The following is a 22129-nucleotide window of genomic DNA, read 5'->3' as shown; positions in this document are numbered from 1 at the left end:
CGGCCTCCCGGCGTCCGCTCCTCCGATGTGACAGCTCGGGACACTTTACACCCTTCGTCTTCCTGCTTCCGCTGCTCCGCCTTCGACTTCTTCGTCTGCTGCCTTTGCCGCGACGCCGTCTTCCACCACCTGGCACCGCCGGCTTAGTCACCCCGACCGCGATGTTTTGGCTCAGTTTAGTCATAGTACCGATGTTCCTTGTACTAGGACTCCTGCTGAGCACCTCTGTCATGCGTGCCAGCTTGGTCGTCATGTTAGACTTCATTTTTCTTCTTCGCATGCGACGCATGCCTTTGATCTTGTTCACTGTGACCTGTGGACTTCTCTTGTACCCAGCATTTCTGGTTATAAATACTATCTGGTGGTGGTTGATGATTTCTCTCATTACTCTTGGACTTTTCCTTTGCGCGCCAAGTCTAAGACCTTTCCCACCCTCCTCCACTTCTTTGCCTAGATGTCCACTCAGTTCGGCCTCACCATTAAGGCCGTACAGTAGGACAAGTGACAACGGGCGTGAGTTCGACAACACCACCTCCCGTTCTTTCTTTCTCTCTCGGGGTGTTCAGTTTCGCATGTCTTGTCCGTATACCTCTCCCCAGAACGGCAAGGCTGAGCGGATGATTCGCACGACAAACGACGTCATGCGCACCCTTCTGATCCAGGCCTCTCTGCCTCCCTGCTTCTGGGCTGAGAGTATCCACACTGCCACCTACTTGCTTAACCGCCTTCTGTCCACGGCTTCCCCTGCTCCCACTCCACACCACGCTCTTTTTAGTACCCCTCTTCGCTACGACCACCTTCGTGTCTTCGGGTGTGCATATTATCATAACATCTCCGCCACTGCTCCACACAAGCTGGCGCCCCGCTCGACTCGTGTGTTTCTCGGTTACTCCCCTGACCACAAGGGGTACCGATGCTTTGACCTCACCTCTCGCCGGGTCCTCATCTCCCGACACGTTGTGTTTGACGAGTCGGATTTTTCCTACTCCACCTCCTCTACACCTTCCCATGACCCCGAGTTGGAGTCCCTGTTTTCGCCTGACCCGGTGGTTCAGCCACCTTTGTCTGTCTGTCCTTTTCCTGCAGGTTTTCCTGGTACACCGGCACCGCCTCCGGTGATCTCTGTTGCGCCTCGCGCGGCCCCGGTGTCTCCTGCTGCGCCACGCGCGGCCCCGGTGCCTCCTCATGCGCTTGCACGCTACGCTCAGCCGGTGCAGGTGTACTGGCGTCGTTCGGCGCCGACTCCGGCTCCGGAGGCTCCTGCGTCGCCTACACTGGAGCCGTCGCGCTCTCGTGTCGAGCCGGCGGTGTACCACCCGCCCGTCATCCATCGGGACCCTGGTCATATTCATCCCATGGTGACCCGGCGGATGGCCTCTTGGCCCGCGACTCTTTCCGCCACCGAGGGCGAGCCGCGGATCTCTCCGGTACCCTCCTCTGTCCGCGACGCCCTGGCGGATCCTCACTGGCGTCGCGCGATGGAAGAGGAGTACACGGCTCTTCTTGCCAACAAGACGTGGAACCTCGTACCACGTCCGCCTGGTTGCAATGTGGTCACTGGCAAGTGGATTTGGACGTATAAGCGTCGGGCTGATGGTACACTGGATCGCTACAAGGCTCGCTGGGTTCTCCGGGGTTTCACTCAGCGGCCTGATGTGGACTATGATGAGACCTTCAGTCCAGTGGTGAAGCCTGCTACAATGCGAACGGTCCTCGCACTCGCTCTCTCTCGCTCTTGGCCTGTGCATCAGCTGGATGTGAACGTTTCTCCATGGCACTTTGTCCGAGACAGTCTACTATACTTAGCCAGCGGGATTTGTGGACTCTAGTCGTCCGAACATGGTCTGCCGGCTCAACAAGTCTCTCTATAGTCTGAAGCAGGCTCCTCGGGCTTGGTATTCTCGGTTCGCCACGTTCTTACAGACATTGGGGTTCACCGAGGCCAAGTCTGACACTTCTCTGTTCATCTACCGCCGTGGGGATGAGACTGCCTACCTGTTGCTCTATGTTGATGACATTGTGCTCACAGCCACCAGTCGGTAGTTGCTTCAGCGCATCTCCTCTGTACAGCAGGAGTTTGGTATGAAGGATCTTGGTCAGCTCTATTACTTCTTGGGTGTTACTGTTGAGCCTCACCCTTCTGGCCTTCTCCTTCACCAGCGGCAATATGCACTTGATATTCTGGAGCGGGCTGGGATGACTGATTGCAAGCCATGCTCCACTCCTGTCGACACTCAGGCGAAGCTGTCTGTTGCTCTGGGTAATCCCGTGGTTGATACTACTGCCTACCGGAGTCTTGCTGGAGCCTTACAGTACCTCACTTTTACCAGGCCGGACCTCACATATGCCGTTCAGCAGGCCTACCTTCAATTGCATGATCCCCGGGAGTCACATCTTGCTGCGCTGAAGCGTCTTCTCCGCTACGTCCGTGGCACTATTGACTTCGGCCTGGTTCTTCACCGATCTCCCTCTGCTAAGCTGGTTGTCTACACCGACGCTGACTGGGCTGGCTGTCCGGACACTCGCCGCTCCACTTCCGGCTATGCCGTTTTCCTGGGCGGCAACCTTGTCTCCTGGTCGTCCAAGCGGTAGCCGATTGTCTCCCGCTCCAGTGCCGAGGCGGAGTACCGTGCTATCGCTAACGCGTGGCGGAGGCGTCCTGGCTTCGACAGCTCTTGGCGGAGCTCCATAGCCCGCTCGCCAAGAGCACGCTCGTCTACTGCGACAACGTCAGCGCCGTGTACCTCTCCACCAACCCCGTTTAGCATCAGCGGACGAAGCATGTGGAGATCGACCTGCACTTCGTTCGCGACCGGGTTGCTATCGGCGATGTTCGGGTACTCCATGTCCCGACCACCTCCCAGTTTGCCGACATCTTCACCAAGGGTCTCCCCTCGACTTTCTCGGAGTTTCGCTCCAGCCTCAACGTAGCAGGTGGCTAGTTGTGGCTGCGGGGGGGGGGGGGGGGGGGTGTTGTCCCTGTGTGTGCTTTCTTTGTTCTCCAGTCTTGAACTCTGCTGCGCCGGTAGTTCAGACTGCGGGGGGTGTTGGTGTATGTGTTAGGCCCATCTAGAGGCCCATGTACAACTACTATATTGCCCACCCTTCCAGGGTTTGGAGGAATACAATGGAAATTCACCCTCTAGCAGTTTCAAATTTAGTAACCGCTTGACTTGTTTGGAAAAGAAGTACCAAAGGACACTGTTTGTTGGTATGCCAATACTCGAATACAGTTATGAGAAATCATGGTTTTGTTATTTACTTATTTCTGAAGTTAGTCTGCTCAATTAAGACATTTAACATAGCTCACACAAAGTGAGCACTATACTAAATTACAAACCACAGGTGATTTGAGTTTCTAGACCTGGCTAACTTCGTTTACCACCATTGCACCTTTTGGGCCAAGGCCCATGTTAATTTTTCGTACTTTTTTCTGTACAAATTGCACATACATTTCTTAAAAAGAGAAACAATAGGGAAACTGCACTGAAATTGGCATGACACGGGTGGTATTCTCCCTAACAATAATAAGAAGATACTAATGGTGAATAAAAAGCAAGCGGGCCTGCAGGGCAGACTAAGGGCCTGTTTGGGAAGCGGGGGCTTAATTTAAGCTAATAAGCACCCTGCCATGATGGGCTTAAAATAAGTCTCAGATCTGTTTGGACAATAAATAAGCACAATAAGCACACCAAAAAAAGGTGGGTGTGAGTATCTGGTGGACCCCCACCAGCAAATAAGCACAATAAGTATACCCTGGACGTGGTTATGGGCTTATGGGGTGCTTAAAATAAGCCCCTCCAATAAGCCCTGGTGTTTGGAGGCCAAAAGGTTTATTTAGGGCTTATTTGGAGGGGCTTATAATAAGCACCCTTGAACCAAACAAGGTCTAAGTAGCTCCTACCAGAAAAGAAAAAAAAATAAATTGACAATTCTAGAGAGAAATTGTTGGGATGCAGGAGGGTACCTTTGGACAGTTTGCGCCAACAAATGTCTGCAAGCAATTTATGGCAGCAAGAGCGACCTCCTTGCTACCATTTAAGATGCTATTTTTTATGAAATCAAGTAAAAGTGCCCAACCTGAACATATTTCAATATAATGAAACGTTACTTGAAATTTAATAACAGATTACAGACATACGTAAAGGTAGGCAGTGCAAGAAAGTTTACCAGATGAAAATTTGCTCAATTGTTGGAGGAAAGGGAAAAAAGAACGCAAAAGCCGTGCAATACCACCTAGTACAAGGACAATAGTTTCATCCCATTGCTTTTGTGCTGTATTTCGACTGCAAAAACAAATAAGCCAATTAGAAGAAAGACGGAGGTAACTCCGTGAATAGGCAATTAGCAAGGAGAAGAAACACTTTTTTTCAATCATGGACTTCAAACCTCTTATCCTTGAAGCAGATAATTCGCTGATTTAAGACTTGAAAAGGCGTGCAAGCTCAAAAAGAAATCAAGAGTTCAATGCTATTTCCTACCAAAGCAATTAATCCTACAGGGAATGCAGAAGCTAAAAGCTATTATCTAGGTGTATTCCTAATGAAGCTAACGATCATAAATTACTGAAGTTCTAGTGAAGCCCCCCAAAACGCAAGTCAATTTGTTGTGGACGCCTTTGTTGGGCAAACGTACCAGCGGCGCAAGAAGAAGGAGGCCACGGCTGCAGAAGTGTGATTTTTATTTACTTTGTAATCTATTCGGTTTAGATTGGTGTTAGTTAGAGTTAAACAAGGACTTGTCTTCTGTATTCTTCCGGCTCTATATAAAGGAGTCCGGCCTTATCAATAAAGCAAGCAACAATTAGGGTTAACAAACTCAGAGCCTCCGCAGAGGAGGGCGAGTATTGCCTAATTACGTTTATCAGCCGATCCGCCATATCATCTGGTATCAGGTTTCATCTACGATCCTGTGCCTTCGCCCTCGCTCGTTCCGCTCGCGCCGCCATCTACGATCCTGCGCCCTCGCTCGTTCCGCTCGCGCCGCCCTTGTTCTTCGTTGCCGCAGCCGTCCTTCCAGTCACCATGGGCGACGGCACCGCGGACGACGATATCTCCGTCAAGCTGGACAACTTGCTGAAGCTGGCGGAGAATCACGCCTCAGCCATCCAACAGATCAAGGGCCAATACTCCACCCTCAACGTGGCCGTCAATCGGCTGCAGACCAAGGCCCTGGATCTCCAGCCGCAGCAATCCTCCTCGTCTTTCCGTTCACCACCGGAGTCACAACCCTTGGCGCCGATCACGCACAAACTGCGTTTTCCAGAGTACAACGGCAAGGAGGACCCGGCGCCATGGCTCCACAAGTGCGAGCAGTTCTTCCGTGCATATCGCACGCCAGAGACGGACAAGGTGTGGACAGCATCCTTCTACATGTCTGACACTGCGCAGCGCTGGTACTACCGCCTGGAGCGCAATCGCGGCATCCCAACATGGCCGGACTTCGTCGACCTGGTCAGTCGTCGTTTCGGCCCACCCATCCGAAGCAATCCTCTAGGCGAACTGGCGCACCTCCATCGCACCGGCACGGTCGAGGACTTCCAGGACCAGTTCCTTACTCTCCTGGCGCGTTGCGACGACGTCAACGAAGCACAGCAGGTGGCCCTCTTCACCGCCGGACTCGGCGGCACTCTCGGCATCGACGTCGAGATGCAGCGCCCGACTACCCTGGAAGACGCCATGAACCTGGCACGGGCCTATGAGCGGCGCGCCGCGACCCTCGGGAGCGACTCCAAGCCGTCCTCTTCCCGTGCCCCTCCGCGCGTTCCTCCGACACCGCGCCAACTTCTGCAGGCGCCCAAGCCGGCGCCCCCATCCCCGGCAGCCGCGACTGACAGCGGCGTCGCCCCTCCTAATGGCCGCTTTCGCCGACTGTCACCGGAGGAGATGGACGATCGACGCTCCAAGGGCCTCTGCTTCAATTGCCCTGAGAAGTACTCCAGGGAGCACAACAAGGTGTGCAAGGGGCGCGGCGTCTACATGATCGAGCTCACGGATGAAGAGCCTCCCGTGGATGGTTTCGTGGAGGACGCCTCCGACGACGAGCTCGACGCCACGATCTCCCTGAACGCGCTGACCGGCATCGGCGACACGGACATGATGCAGCTCGCCACCACCATCGCCGGCAAGGAAGTCACGGCCCTAGTCGACTCTGGGTCGACTCACTCATTCATGGCCACAGCTACGGCCGTGCGACTTGGCCTCTCACCGCAACCAACCCCAGGCATCCGCGTCAAGGTGGCCAATGGTGAAGCCCTCGCCTCCTCGGGCATCTGCAAGGCCGTCCCGGTGACGGTCGGGCAGGAGACGTTCCCCATCGACATCCACGTCATCCCGCTAGAGGGCTACGAGCTGGTACTCGGTTACCGCTGGCTGCGCACCCTTGGTCCCATCACATGGGATCTGGGACGCCTCGACATGGCGTTCTGGCGTGGCCGGCGCCGGGTCCGTTGGACCGGTCTGGGCACACCATCAGCCAGGCGCCTTGCGACAGCCGGGCTTCAGGATCTCCTTCAGCTGCTGCTCGACGCCTTCAGCGACCTGTTCGAGCCACCGAAGACACTGCCGCCAAGCCGCAGCTTCGACCATCGCATCCATCTGCTTCCCGGGACGTCGCCAGTTGCCGTGCGGCCATATCGTTACCCGCAGCTCCTCAAAGATGAGATCGAACAGCAGTGCACCGACATGCTTCGACAAGGCATTATCCGGCCGAGTACATCGGCGTTCTCCTCCCCGGTGTTGCTGGTTCGGAAGAAGGACGGCACGTGGCGCTTCTGCGTGGACTACCGCGCCCTCAACGGCGCCACAGTTCGGGACATGTTCCCGATTCCAGTCGTCGACGAGCTGCTCGACGAACTCCACGGCGCCGCCTTCTTCACGAAGCTCGACCTCCGCAGCGGATACCACCAGGTTCGCATGCACCCCGACGACATCGCGAAGACGGCGTTCCGTACCCACCACGGCCACTTCGAGTTCTTGGTGATGCCATTCGGCCTCACCAATGCGCCGTCAACGTTCCAAGCACTAATGAACGAGGTACTTCGTCCCTACCTGCGCCGGTTCGTTCTTGTCTTCTTCGACGACATTTTGATCTACAGCAAGACATGGAGCGAACATCTTTAGCACCTCCGCGCCGTCTTCTCGACGCTGCGTGAACACAGCCTGGTGCTCAAACGATCCAAGTGCTCCTTCGCCGAACAAAGCATGGCCTATCTGGGCCATATCGTGACGGGTTCCGGCGTCGCCATGGATCAGTCGAAGGTGGCAGCCGTTCAGGCGTGGCCACTGCCCACGTCCCTGAAGGCATTGCGGGGCTTCCTCGGCCTCACGGGATACTATCGCAAGTTCATCCACAACTACGGTGTTATCGCGGCTCCGCTCACCGCCTTGCTCAAGAGGGACGCGTTCCTGTGGTCCCAGGCCGCCACTGACGCCTTCAACGATCTGAAGAGGGCGCTCACCACGGGGCCAGTTCTTCAGCTGCCCGATTTCACCAAAGAATTTGTGGTGGACTGCGACGCCTCTGGTACCGGTTTTGGGGCCGTCCTTCACCAGCTTAACGGCCCCATTGCTTTTTTCAGCAAGGCTGTCGCTCCGCGCCATACTAAACTTGCTGCATATGAACGTGAATTGATTGGTCTTGTGCAGGCTGTGAGGCATTGGCGTCCATATCTGTGGACACGTCCGTTCGTCGTTAGAACTGACCATTGCAGCCTCAAGTATCTCCTGGATCAGCGGCTCTCCACAATTCCCCAGCATACATGGGTGAGCAAGCTGTTCGGCTACACGTTCAAGGTGCAGTTCCGGCTGGGTCGCCAGAACGCGGCAGCTGATGCCCTGTCCAGGAGGGACGAGGGCGACGAGTTGGCCGTCCACGCCATCGCCACATCTCGGCCGGAGTTCGCCCTCTTTGACGACTTCCGCCATGAGTCAGAGCAGCTACCCAGCATCATCGCCAAGCGCCAAGAAATTCAGGATGGTACAGCTGGCGCTGCATGGTCGATGGCTGACGGTTTTGTCATGCACCGCGGTCGCATCTTCGTCCCCGACGAGTCGACCTTGTGGCCGGCGCTTCTCCACCAGGCGCATGGCACCGGCCACGAAGGCGCACAGAAGACTCTCGTCCGCTTGCGGGCTTCGTTCTACAATCCACACGCATCACGCAAGGTACGGGAGTTCGTCAAGAGCTGCACTATTTGCCAGCGCAACAAGACAGAGCACTTGCACCCGGCGGGGCTCCTCCAGCCTCTCGACGTTCCACACTCGGTGTGGGCCGACATCGCTATGGATTTCGTCGAGGGCTTTCCGAGGGTCAGCGGCAAGTCGGTTGTCCTTACCGTCGTCGATCGCTTCTCCAAGTACGCCCACTTCATCGCGCTTGGCCATCCCTACACCGCCATCTCTGTTGCCCAGGCGTTCTTCGACAATATTGTCAGGTTGCATGGCTTCCCATGTTCCATTGTGAGCGATCGGGATCCAGTGTTCACAAGCTCGTTCTGGAGCGAGCTCTTCAAGCTTGCCGGCGTCAAGCTACGGCTGAGTTCAGCATTCCATCCGCAGACGGATGGTCAATCGGAGGTCACCAATAGAGTGTTGGGTGTATACCTCCGATGTTTAGCAGGAGATCGCCCCAAACAATGGCTCAGGTGGCTGCCATGGGCGGAGTATTGCTACAATTCATCCTACCAGACGGCTCTGCAGACAACACCGTTCGAAGTTGTTTACGGCCGCTCGCCACCCACGTTGGCATCCTACAGGCCAGGTCTTGCTCGAGTGGTGGCTCTGGACCGCCAATTGCAGGAGCGAGACATCTTCCTCACTGATATTCGTGATCGTCTCCTCCAAGCCCAGGATTACATGAAGGTTGGGGCTGATCGTTCTCGTCGTGACATGGAGCTTACAGTCGGGGATTGGGCTTGGCTTCGCCTCCATCATCGTTCGGCTGCCGGTATCACTGATAACACCAACAGCAAGCTGGCTCCAAGGTTTTATGGTCCGTTCCAAGTATTGGAACGCATTGGTGATGTCGCTTATCGTCTACGTCTCCCAGCCAAGACACGTATTCATGATGTCTTTCATGTGGTGTTCCTCAAGAAGCATCAAGGTGATCCTCCATCCGAGACAGTACCACTCCCTCCTATAGTGCATGGTCGTGCAGTTCCTACACCGGCCAAGGTCATTCGTGCACGCCTTAACCGTGGTGCCTGGGAACTTTCTGTCCAATGGGTTGGTCGTGCTGTTTCTGAAGCAACTTGGGAGCCATTGGAACAATTCAAGGAGCACTATCCGGAATTCCAGCTCGAGGACGAGCTGTTTCGAAAGGAGGGCGGAAGTGTTGTGGACGCCTTTGTTGGGCAAACGTACCAGCGGCGCAAGAAGAAGGAGGCCACGGCTGCAGAAGTGTGATTTTTATTTACTTTGTAATCTATTCGGTTTAGATTGGTGTTAGTTAGAGTTAAACAAGGACTTGTCTTCTGTATTCTTCCGGCTCTATATAAAGGAGTCCGGCCTTATCAATAAAGCAAGCAACAATTAGGGTTAACAAACTCAGAGCCTCCGCAGAGGAGGGCGAGTATTGCCTAATTACGTTTATCAGCCGATCCGCCATATCACAATTAATGTTCCCCCAGATCAATTTACAAAGCTCACAACACTTGATCCTTTCTTTTCTGATAAGCACTAGTTTGTGGTTTCATATTCAGCTAATAGCCAACACCTATTGTTTATGGTTCTCTGAAAAAATTTAAACCTGTGATGGATAAGCATATGAACAGCTTTGCCTGCCCGAGTTCCTAGCTCCTTCCCTTGCCACTCATCTCGAGATGAGGTAGATGCCTGAAGAAGAAGGTTTAGACTAATTATCATCAGAGCAGATTCATGGGAAGGATAAAATGCGCTACCTAATTGTGACATTAACTTACCAAGTGGGAAACATGTTCTAACATTGGGAAAACATATAACCACAGACAATCCTCCCACATACTTTTAGAAAGCTTTTGGCCATGAGTGCTGAGAGTCTGAAAGAGAGTCCTAACAGCCGAGTTCCGAACCTTGAAATAGAAAGAAAAACATAATTGCCATAAGTTTGTATAACAAAGCTATTGGCATCGCGAAAATTTGTGCCTGCCTAACACTCTTTGAAATTTTCTTCAAGAAGTCAAACTAAAACTATTTTCGTGATAGGAATAAGAAGTGTGCGTTGTATTTGTGATGCGCATACATAGGATGCCAAGGTTACCATGAATTTCTAGCATTACAGCACAAGAGCAGTACCATACAGAGAGCACCAATCATTCAATGAGCTACTCAAAAATTGCTCGACGATATCACGGGTGTTCATGCACAGAACAGGTGGTATGTTGAGAAGATGTACCTCAGGACGATCATCTGAACCCAATTTCTGGAGGACAGAAAAAACTGAAAAGAAAAGTTTACTATAATCAACTTCTTGTTTCGGGGAAACTTGCTTGATGTTTGTTTCTTTAACTGTTGCACCAGACTGAGCCTCTGCAAAGCAAAACGAGAGCTACGTATTAGCAAAACACGAAATCAGGGAGGAGGAGGAATGTGTGGTGATCACACACCTTCATTCATGTGATTAGGTTGCTCAACAGACTTGCTGATTAATCCCTTCACAACAAAATCAGTAGCAGTCCACAAAAGGCCAACTGCTGTTAAACTTATGTTTATTTCAGTTTTCTGGGTACCATATGCTCCAGTTACCAAAATGCACCTGCATTTGTTGACACAAGAAAGTTTAAGAAAATTGCAACAAATAGTAAAAAACAAATACAACTCATTTCCAAGATGAAGATAAAACTCTTGTGAACTCAGTATAAATTTTCCTTTCATAGCCTTACTGAGAAGCCAAGCTGGAATTTTCTTCTCACCCTTGTTTTTGTTAACTAACCCTCTATTTCAAGTAGAGTTTGTTTAACCAGCCAATTCAATCAGTCATGATTATTGACACGGAAAGCATAAAAAGTTTCTAGATAGATGCAGCTGTTGGTGTATGTGTGAGTGGCCCATATGGCCCAGGTGTTAAGGCCTATCTAGAGGCCCATGTACAGCTACTATATACCCACCCTTCTAGGGTTTGGAGGAATAGACACTAATCATTCCTTCCTACATGGTATCATTAGCCTAACCTCTCTCCCTCTCCCTCTATCTCTCCCCTGCAGCAGCAGCCGCCGCCGGCTCCATGGCCGGACGGCCGCCGGCGCTGCTGCCCCCACCTCTCTCCTCCTTCCCATCCTCTGCTCCAGGCGCGCAGCGCGCGTGGCTCCAGGCCGCCACCGCCCAGCTGCCTCCCTCCGCCGCCACCATGCTTGTCCCTCCCCCCGGCGCTCCTCCTCCTCCGGCCCCAGCCCCCGTCCAGCCGCCGCCGCCGGCCCCCGCCGCCTGCCCCTGCTCCGCCCGCCCTGGCCCCGATGGCCGTGGGCGCGGGGACCGGGGGCGCGGCCCCGTGGCCCCTGGACACCGCTGCCGCCGCCCTTGCCGCCGCTGCCCAGGGTGGGCAGGGCGCGGGCGCTGCCTCTGCCCCCGATGCCCCTGTTGCCGCCCGCGGCCCGGATCTGGGCGCCGCCGGGGCCGGCGCGCGGCCGCCGCCGCCCGCATCCGCCTGCTCCCGGCGCGGCGCGGCCGTGGCACCAGGGCGTCGTCGCCGCCTCCTCTGCTGCGAGCGCGGCGCGCGCGTGGCCCCTGGGCGCCGCCGCCGCCGCCCTGGGCGGTCATTCCCTCCCCGCCGTGACCCCACCGGCAGGCGCCACGTGCGCTGAGGGCACCGCCGCCGACGCCGCCGCCGACGCCTGCCGTGCTCTGGCCGCCGCCCTGGTCGTCCTCGAGCCCGCTCCGGCCGGGGGCGCTGCGGCCACCGCCTCGGCCGCCACGCGCGACGTAGCTGCCGATGCTCCTCTTCAATGGCCTGCACTCGGCATGCCCCCCGCGGACGCGCCGTTCGCCGCCGCTGCCTTCCGCGGGCCGCCGATCGTCGCCCGAGCTGCTCCGGCCGAAGCTGCACTCGCCGCGGCCCTCCTCGCCGCCAAAGCCGAGGCTGCGGCGTCCCAGGAGCGGGTTCGCGCGGCTAACCTCGCTTGGGAGCGCGAGCGCTCCACCGCCGACGCTCTCACTCGTCGGGTCGCCGCGGCGGAGCACTCCTTGTCTCCTCTGGCAGCAGCCCGTCGTCGTCCCCTTCACCACGCCCGGCGCTTCGTCCTCGTCCACCTCCACCGCGCTCATGGCTGCTCCACCAACTCCCTCCGCCTCGCCTGCCACCTCCCTCCTTGGTACTTCTCCTACCAGCCAGCACGGCGGTGGGAGGGGCCGTTGGCGTTATCAGCGGGGGGGGCGTGGTGGTGGTGGTGCTCCTGCTCCTGCCCCTGCCCCTGGAGGTACGCACTGACCATCCTTCAACAACTCATGATCAGGGCGCATCTCGATGTGGCCGTTTCCGGGCCCGGGGGGGCTCCTCGTCCTCCGTACCAGCCGGCGGCCATGTTCACCGGTGCTGCTCTGCTGTTCGCGTCGTCCTATACTCCACCCGCTCAGCCTAGCCAGGCTCCGACCTGGCCTGGGGGGCGGGACCAGGCCGCACTGGCGCAGTCCTTCAGCACCTGGGGCTGACACCGCCGGTCAGCACCGAGTGGATCGCCGACACGGGTGCCTCCTTCCACACCACCCCAGATGCCAGTATCCTCTCTTCTGTCCGACCCCCACATCCTTCTTGTCCTTCCTCCATCATAGTTGGTGATGGGTCTTGTCTTCCTGTCACCGCTGTGGGTTCTGCTCCTGGTTCTTTCCGTCTTTCCAATGTTCTTGTTGCTCCTCAGATGATTCATAATCTTCTTTCCATTCGCCAGTTTACTGCTGACAACTCTTGTTCCATCGAATTTGACTCATCTGGTCTTACTGTGAAAGATTTGGCTTCCCGACGTCCGCTCCTTCGATGTAACAGCTCGGGGCCCCTTTACACCCTACGTCTTCCTGCTTCCGCTGCTCCGTATTCAACTTCTTCGTCTGCTTCCTTTGCCGCGACGCCGTCTTCCACCACCTGGCACCGCCGCCTTGGTCACCCCGGCCGCGACGTTTTGGCTCAGCTTAGTCGTAGTACGGATGTTCTGTGTACTAGGGCTCCTGCTGAGTATCTCTGTCATGCGTGCCAGCTTGGTCGTCATGTTAGACTTTCTTTTTCTTCTTCTTCGCATGCGACGCATGCCTTTGATTTTGTTCACTGTGACCTGTGGACTTCTCCTGTAAACCAGCCTTTCTGGTTATAAATACTATCTGGTGGTGGTTGATGATTTCTCTCATTACACTTGGACTTTTCCTTTGCGCGCCAAGTCTGAGACTTTTCCCACCCTCCTCCACTTCTTTGTCTAGGTGTCCACTCAGTTCGACCTCACCATTAAGGCCGTCCAGTGTGACAATGGGCGTGAGTTCGACAACTCCACCTCCTGTTCTTTCTTCCTCTCTCGGGGTGTTCAGCTGCGCATGTCTTGTCCGTATACCTCTACTCAGAACGGCAAGGCTGAGCGGATGATTCGCACGACGAACGACGTCATGCGCACCCTTCTGATCCAGGCTTCTCTGCCTTCCCGCTTCTGGGCTGAGAGTCTCCACACCGCCACCTACTTGCTCAACCGCCTTCCGTCCACGGCTTCCCCTGCTCCCACCCCACACCACGCCCTATTCGGTACCCCTCCCAGCTACGACCACCTTCGTGTCTTCGGGTGTGCGTGTTACCCTAACACCTCCGCCACTGCTCCTCACAAGCTGGCGCCCCGCTCGACACGGTGTGTTCCTTGGTTACTCCCCTGACCACAAGGGGTACCGCTGCTTCGACCTCACCTCTCGCCATGTCCTCATCTCCCGACACGTTGTGTTTGACGAGTCGGATTTCCCCTTCTCCACCTGCTCTACACCTTCCCCTGACCCCGAGCTGGAGTCCCTGTTTTCGCCTGACCCGGTCGTTCAGCCACCGCTATCTGTCTGTCCTTTTCCCGAAGGTTCCTCTGGTACACCGGCACCGCTTCCGGTGCTCCCTGCTGCGCCACGCGCGGCCCCGGCGCCTCCTACGGCGCCGTTGCAGGTGTACCGGCGTCGTTCGGTGCCAGCACCGACGCCGGCCCCGGCTCCGGCACCGAAGTCTCCACCGCCACGTACTCCGGAGCCGTCGCTGCAGCCGACTCGCTCTGGCATCGAGCCGGCTGTGTACCACCCACCGGTCATCCATCGGGACCCTGGTCGTATCCATCCAATGGTGATTCGGCAGATGGCGTCTCAGCCCGCGACTCTCCGCCACCGAGGGAGAGCCGCTGGTCTCCCCGGTGCCCTCCTCTGTCCGCGACGCCATGGCGGATCCTCACTGGCGTCGTGCGATGGAAGAGGAGTACGCGGCTCTTCTTGCCAACCAGACATGGGACCTCGTGCCGCGTCCCTATGGTTGCAATGTGTTCACTTGCAAGTGGATCTGGACGCATAAGCATCGGGCTGATGGCACACTGCAGCGCTACAAAGCTCGTTGGGTTCTCCGAGGTTTCACCCAGCGGCCTGGTGTGGACTATGATGAGACCTTCAGTCCTGTGGTGAAGCCTGCTACAGTGCGCACGGTCCTCTCGCTTGCTCTCTCTCGCTCCTGGCCCGTGCACCAGCTGAATGTGAAGAATGCTTTTCTACAAGGCACTCTGTCAGAGACAGTCTACTGCTCTCAGCCAGCGGGATTTGTGGACTCCAGTCGTCCGGACATGGTCTGCCGGCTCAACAAGTCTCTCTATGGTTTGAAGCAGGCTCCGCGGGCTTGGTATTCTCGGTTTGCCACGTTCTTGCTAACTTTGGGGTTCACCGAGGCCAAGTCTGACACTTCTCTCTTCATCTACCGCCGTGGGGATGAGGCTGCATACCTGCTGCTCTATGTTGATGACATTGTGCTCACAGCCTCCAGTCAGCAGTTGCTTCAGCACGTCATCTCCTCTCTGCGGCAGGAGTTTGCTATGAAGGATCTTGGTCAGCTCCACCACTTCTTGGGCGTTACTGTTGAGCCTCGTCCGTCTGGCCTTCTCCTTCACCAGCGGCAGTATGCACTTAATATTCTGGAGCGGGCTGGGATGACTGATTGCAAGCCGTGCTCCACTCCTGTCGACGCTCAGACGAAGCTGTCTGCTGATCTAGGTGCTCCCGTGGCTGATCCTACTGCCTACCGGAGTCTTGCTGGGGCCTTGCAGTACCTTACCTTCACCAGGCCAGACCTCACATATGCCGTTCAGCAGGTCTGCCTTCACGTACATGATCCCCGAGAGTCACATCTTGCTGCGCTGAAGCGTCTCCTCCGCTACGTCCGTGGCACTGTTGACTTCGGCCTGGTTCTTCACCGCTCTTCCTCTGCTGAGCTGGTTGTCTACACCGACGCTGACTGGGCTGGCTGTTCGGACACTCGCCGCTCCACTTCCGGCTATGCCGTCTTCCTGGGCGGCAACCTTGTCTCCTGGTCGTCCAAGCGGCAGCCGGTTGTCTCCCGCTCCAGTGCCGAGGCGGAGTACCGTGCTATCGCTAACGGCATGGCGGAGGCGTCCTAGCTTCGACAGCTCTTGGCGGAACTCCATAGCTCGCTCGCCAAGAGCACGCTCGTCTACTGCGACAACGTCAGCGCCGTGTACCTCTCCACCAACCCCGTTCAGCATCAGCGGACGAAGCATGTGAAGATCGACCTGCACTTCGTACGCGACCGGGTCGCTATCGGCGATGTTCGGGCCCTCTATGTCCCGACCACCTCCCAGTTTGCCAACATCTTCACCAAGGGTCTCCCCTCCTCGACTTTCTCGGAGTTTCGCTCCAGCCTCAACGTAGCAAGTGGCTAGTTGTGGCTGGGGGGGGGGGTGTTGTCCCTGTGCGTGCCTTCTTTGTTGTCCAGTCTTGAACTCCGCTGCGCCGGTAGTTCAGACTGTGGGGGGGCTGTTGGTGTATGTGTGAGTGGCCCATATGGCCCAAGTGTTAAGACCCATCTAGAGGCCCATGTCCAGCTACTATATACCCACCATTCTAGGGTTTGGAGGAATAGACACTAATCATTCCTTCCTACAGCAGCAAGTGACGGCAATTGGCAAATGATCTTGAGATCACTGGTCAGGCCCTGATCTTGTGTCCAAATAACTATGGCATAGACAGGATGTCTATATGTCTATTTGTCAGTGCAGTTTACCAATTAAAAATACTCAGTGTCATGATATCATCATATACTTTGCGTGTAGGAGTATACCAGTCGAGGGTTATTGTATCTGTAATTTGTACAACTGACAGGCTTAAGTACTTTTAGTGTCCATTCAGTTAACATAAGCAAACTATTCTAAGACCCTGTTTGTTTCAGCTTCTGTTGACTTCTGCTTATCAGAAGCCAAAAGCTGGAACAAACAGCCTGATTCTTGAAGTGGATTTTGGAAGCCAAGAGCTGCATTTCTATTAGAAGCCAGAAGAGGTTTGGAGGAGCTTTGCTGGTTTCCTTGAGATGGATTTGTTAGGGGTATCACATGTAAAATTTCATTCATGCAAAAGTCAATCCAAAAATACAGGTTCTCAGCTTTTCAAAAGCAGGCTTTTAAAAGCTACAGGTCAAACAAACAAGCCCTAAGGTGTAGTATGGGAAATTTTCTGATCCATCATTCTTCAGCATTTATGTTGGTGACAATCGTTTATATAAGATCCATACTTTATGGACTGCCTTTCAATGAGATTGTAAGGAAGCCAAGACTTAAAATACTTAGATTTAGTTTTCCTTTTCAAATTGAAATTTACTTTCATGTTAACTAGTCTTACAAAACAAGACACGCCATCTATGAAAGCAAAGAAAAACCAGTATGTTATTTACTTGGGTACTTTTACATTAAAAAGTGGTGTAATTGGTAACATCAGTTACGGACTACGGACTACCACAGCATATTCAACAGTCTCAAGTACTATGGATACTATCGCTCCACCAAAGACTGCTTCAATGAAACCGATCCAACCTAAAATTGTAACTATCTGTCAATTAATAGAATCCAATGTGGTACTAACACATGTTTTCTTCCTATTTTTCCATGGTTCTGTTTTGTTTTGAAATAACAAGGAAAAACCTGGGGAAAAGGTCCTCTCATATGCAACAAATATGTTATTTTGAGCAAAGTGAGAATATTAGCAAGAGGAAACAATACTAAAAAAACAGTGGATTCGAGGGACTTACTCATCAAGGCATTGTACAGGTATAGTTGCCAGTCCTTCATTCATTATTACACGTATGCTCTGCAAATTAAATGGTTGTGTTGAAGCATATTTGAAGGGCATGGTACAACTTTTATGCTAGTAACAAAGCATTAAGATGAACAAATGAGCACTTGACATTTATTATCGTTTTGTTTAACTAAAATGACCAGTATAAACAAAGTCAGTGTTAAAGTTCATAAATGTCCCCCATTGTACCTTAGTTGCATATTTAAAACAGCTTTTAGAGGAAAACATTAGTATATCAGTACTTTTACAAAAATGCTTCTTTGGTCCTCAATTCTAGAGTTGAGCAATGTAGTCCCATAATTCCATTCAACTTCCATACTCCAACAACAACAACAACATAGCCTTTTGTCCCAAGCGAGTTGGGGTAGGCTAGAGATGAAACCCAAAAGACACAAAGGTCATGGTTCAGGCACGTTGATAGCTAGTCTCCAAGCGCTCCTATCCAAAACTAACTCCTCAGAGATATCCCAATCTTTAAAGTCTCTCTTAACCGACTCCTCCCAAGTCAGTTTAGGTCTACCTCTACCCCTCTTTACCTTATCAACATGCTTTAGCACCCCACTACGCACCGGCGCCTCCGGAGGCCTCCGTTGGACATGTCCAAACCATCTCAACCGATGTTGAGTAAGCTTCTCCTCAATTGGTGCCACCCCTACCTTTTCCCGAATAGCTTCGTTCCGGACTCTATCCCTCCTTGTGTGCCCGCAAAACCACCGCAACATCCGCATCTCTGCTACACTCAGTTGTTGGACATGTCGCCTTTTTGTATGCCAACATTCAGCACCGTATAACATCGCTGGGCGAATCGCTGTCCTATAGAACTTACCTTTTAGCTTTTGTGGCACCCTCCTGTCACAGAGGACACCAGAAGCTTGACGCAATTTCAACCAGTCAGCTAAGATTCTATGCCTAACATCTTCATCAATGTCGCCATCCTTTTGTAGCATCGAACCTAAATACCGAAAAGTGTCCTTATGGGCCACCACTTGCCCATCGAGACTAACGTCACCACCCTCATGCCTAGATGCGCTAAAATCGCACCTCATGTACTCGGCCTTCGTCCTACTAAGTCTAAACCCTTTTGATTGACTCAAACGTGCGTCTCCACAGCTCTAACTTCCTATTTACCCCTTCTCAACTCTCATCCACTAGCACCACATCATCACCAAGGGATATCACCTTGTATGTCCCTTGTGACCTCATCCATCACCAAAGCAAATAAATAAGGGCTCAATGCCGACCCCTGATGTAGGCCTACGTTAATAGTAAAGTCGGTGGTGTCGCCACTACATGTCCGGACAAACGTCATCGCATCCTTGTACATATCCTTGATGAGGATAATGTACTTAGTTGGAACTTAGTGCTTCTCCAAGGCCCACCACATGACATTTCTCGGTACTTTGTCATACGCCTTCCCGAGGTCAATAAAAACCATGTGCAAGTCCTTCTTCTGCTCCCTATATCTCTCCATCAATTGTCGTATTAGGAAAATCGCCTCCATGGTCGACCTTCTAGGCATGAACCCAAACTGGTTTTGGGTCACACTTGTCACTCTTCTTAAGCGGTGCTCGATAACCCTCTCCCAAAACTTCATCGTATGGCTCATCAGCTTAATCCCACGGTAGTTCAACTCTGAACATCTCCTTTGTTTTTGAAGATCGGTACTTCCATACTCCAATGTAGGCAAAAATATAACAGGCCCGAGCAGCTATGAAAGAGGGGAACTTCCCACAGAGAAATCATATCATGCTAAACATAGCAAAGAGTAATTTAACAATTTTACCTGAAAGCCTAACGAGATGAGATCTTTTTCTGATGCATCGGTAACCACCCTGGAAGAAAAGATGTATGTAAGCAACCAGTAAATGTCAAATAAACAATATACCATGGAATGAATGAATAGTAAGCTTTCAAAAAAAATTAATGAATAGCAGTAACACCTTAACATATGAAGAATGCTGGGCCAGCTATATGACAATTTTTCTCCATGTCTCTGAAACAATACAGGTAAGAAGATATTGTCTGACGCCTGCAGTTAAAGGCATATTCAAGAAAATAGGTACCTCGAGAACATGCAAAAGAATCTTTAGTGCGCCCATTTGAACATCAACATTCTTGTTGGAGGAATAGAGGATCACCAATGGAGATAAAACTGCATACTCAAATGATACAGTTTTACTTTCATTGACCATCTAGCAAGCACATGAACAGAAATGTCAGACAAATCGCACAAGCAGAGCAAACAGATGAGTAAAATTATCGAGTCCCCCCTTACTTGGCTTTCTTGAAACTGATGAGGTGCTGAACTGATGCCATGAAATTTTTCAGAACCCACTACTGAACAAATTGATTGATCCAATGAATCCAGTGCCATACTTCGTAATTGTGGGTTGGAGCAATTGGCAAGCTGCAAGTGTTGCCATCACCAAAGTCATCATGGTGTTACATAAACAGAGAGAAAACTACCACTGGATAATACTGCTACCTCAAGATGATGAGCAGCAATTTGATCCCATATCGGCTCAACTCCTGAACAGGATAAATAACAAAAATAATCAGGAGCAGGACTACAAAAAATTGTGGTGCCAGTTAGCTTTATTCCTAAATATGCTCCACATCAATTACAATACACAGTAAAGACTAATGACAAAGTTCACTAATGATCTGATCTTCCTAAATCCAATGATCATTCATTCACATGAACTATGTCATTCATAGTAAATTGCTATGTGGATATCTCATGCAACCCCATGTTCCTCAATAAATTACCAATGCCACACCGAATGGACAAAATGAGATGTCTCAACAACAACAACAACAACATAGCCTTTTTCCCAAGCAAGTTGGAGTAGGCTAGAGATGAAACCCGAAAGAAATAAGTTCAAAGTTCAGGCACATTGATAGCTAGTCTCCAAGCGCTCCTATCCAAAACTATCTCTTTAGAGATATTCCAATCCTTAAGGTCTCTCTTAACCGACTCATCTCACGTCAGTTTAGGTCTACTTCTACCCCTCTTTACATTATCGACCCGCTCAAGAACCTCATTACGCACCGGCGCCTCAGGAGGCCTTCGTTGGACATGTCCAAACCATCTCAGCCGATGCTGGATAAGTTTCTCCTCAATTGGTGGCACCCCGACCCTATCCCGAATAACTTCGTTCCGGACTCTATCCCTCCTTGTGTGCCCGCAAAACTACCGCAACATCCGCATCTCTGCTACACTCAGTTGCTGGACATGTCGCCTTTTTGTAGGCCAACATTCAGCACCGTATAACATCGCCGGACGAATTGTTGTCCTATAGAATTTGCCTTTTAGCTTTTGTGGCACCCTCTTGTCACAAAGGACGCTAGAAGCTTGCCGCCATTTCAACCAGCCAGCTGAAATTCTATGCCTAACATCTTCATCAATATCGCCATCCTTTTGTAGCACCGATCCTAAATACCGAGAAGTATCCTTCTGGACCACCACTTGCCCATCTAGACTAACGTCTCCCCGCTCATGCCTAGTCGCGCTGAAATCGCACATCATGTACTTGATCTTGGTCCTACTAAGTCTGAACCCTTTCGACTCTAACGTGCGTCTCCACAGCTCTAACTTTCTATTAACTCCTGTCCTACTCTCGTCAACTAGCACCACATCATCAGCAAAGAGCATACACCAAGGGATCTCACCTTGTATATCCCTTGTGACCTCATCCATCACTAAAGCAAATAAATAAGGGCTCAATGCTGACCCCTGGTGTAGGCCTATGTTAATAGGAAAGTCAGTGGTGTTGCAATCACATGTCCGGACAAACGTCATCGCATCCTTGTACATATCCTTAATGAGGGTAATGTACTTAGTTGGGATTTTGTGCTTCTCCAAAGCCCACCACATGACATTTCTCGGTACTTTGTCATATGCCTTCTCAAGGTCAATGAAGACCATGTGCAAGTCCTTCTTCTGCTCCCTATATCTCTCCATCAATTGTCGTATTAAGAAAATCGCCTCCATGGTTGACCTTCCAAGCATGAACCCAAATTGGTTTTGGGTCACACTTGTCACTCTTCTTAGGCGATGCTCAATAACCCTCTCCCAAAACTTCATCGTATGGCTCATCAGCTTAATCCCACGGTAGTTAGTACAACTTTGAACATCGCCCTTGTTTCTGAAGATAGGTACTAATATACTTCTCATCCATTCTTCCGGCATCTTGTTTGACCGAAAAATGAGATTAAAAAGCTTAGTTAACCATATTATTGCTCTATCTCCTAGGTATCTCCACACTCAATGGGAATACCATCAGGGCCCATCGCTTTACCTCCCTTCATCCTCTTCAAAGCCTCCCCGATCTCTACCTCCTGAATTCCCCTCACAAAACGTCTATTGGTATCGTCAAAAGAGTCATCTAACTCAAGAGTAGGGCTCTCACTCTCCCCATTAAACAACTTGTCGAAGTACTCTCTCCATCTATCCATGATCTCCTCATCTTTCACTAGCAGTCGATCTGTCCCATCCTTAATGCATTTGATTTGGTTGATGTCCCTTGTCTTCCGCTCGCGGATCCTAGCCATCCTATAAATGTCCTTCTCCCCTTCTTTCGTGTCTAGCCGCTGATACAGGTCATCATACGCCTTACCCGTTGCTACACTCACAGCTCGCTTTGCAACCCTCTTCGCTAATTTATAGCCCTCGATGTTGGCTGCACTCTTGTCAAGGTGGAGGCGCTTGAAACACTCCTTCTTCTCCTTAATAGCCAAACACCTCTGAGGCCACCTTCCGAACACATGTTGTCATCTTTAGCCACATGTCATCTACGTCTTCTCCTTCTTCCCAAGGCCCCTCACCTAGCATCCTTTCCTTAAACGCTTGTGCCGCTTCCCCTCTAAGCTTC

The 22129-nt window shown here is 52.3% G+C and overlaps 1 protein-coding gene across 3 annotated transcripts in view; it reads right to left on the bottom strand.

Annotated features, from left to right (window-relative positions):
• Window positions 1-22129, bottom strand: part of LOC120672432 (protein MON2 homolog) — a 45330-nt gene that overhangs the window by 7323 nt on the left and 15878 nt on the right. For all 3 annotated transcript variants that reach the window (XR_005674131.1, XM_039952827.1, XM_039952826.1), the window contains exons 24-35: window positions 19741-19784; window positions 19531-19662; window positions 19319-19447; window positions 19196-19248; window positions 19039-19087; window positions 17209-17267; window positions 10583-10731; window positions 10372-10505; window positions 9920-10048; window positions 9748-9833; window positions 4171-4286; window positions 3968-4080 (exon numbers count right to left, since the gene is read on the bottom strand). Coding sequence is in view for 2 of the 3 variants with exons in the window: in XM_039952827.1 (XP_039808761.1) it covers window positions 3968-4080; window positions 4171-4286; window positions 9748-9833; window positions 9920-10048; window positions 10372-10505; window positions 10583-10731; window positions 17209-17267; window positions 19039-19087; window positions 19196-19248; window positions 19319-19447; window positions 19531-19662; window positions 19741-19784 (1193 nt within the window). In the remaining variant the exon portion in view is untranslated. The remainder of the gene's footprint in view (window positions 1-3967; window positions 4081-4170; window positions 4287-9747; window positions 9834-9919; window positions 10049-10371; window positions 10506-10582; window positions 10732-17208; window positions 17268-19038; window positions 19088-19195; window positions 19249-19318; window positions 19448-19530; window positions 19663-19740; window positions 19785-22129) is intronic.

Source organism: Panicum virgatum, chromosome 5N (genome assembly GCF_016808335.1).
Source record: "Panicum virgatum strain AP13 chromosome 5N, P.virgatum_v5, whole genome shotgun sequence".
Lineage (NCBI taxonomy): Eukaryota > Viridiplantae > Streptophyta > Magnoliopsida > Poales > Poaceae > Panicum > Panicum virgatum.
The sequence above is the reverse complement of the archived record's forward strand: the minus strand, read 5'-3'. Positions and strand labels throughout refer to the sequence as shown.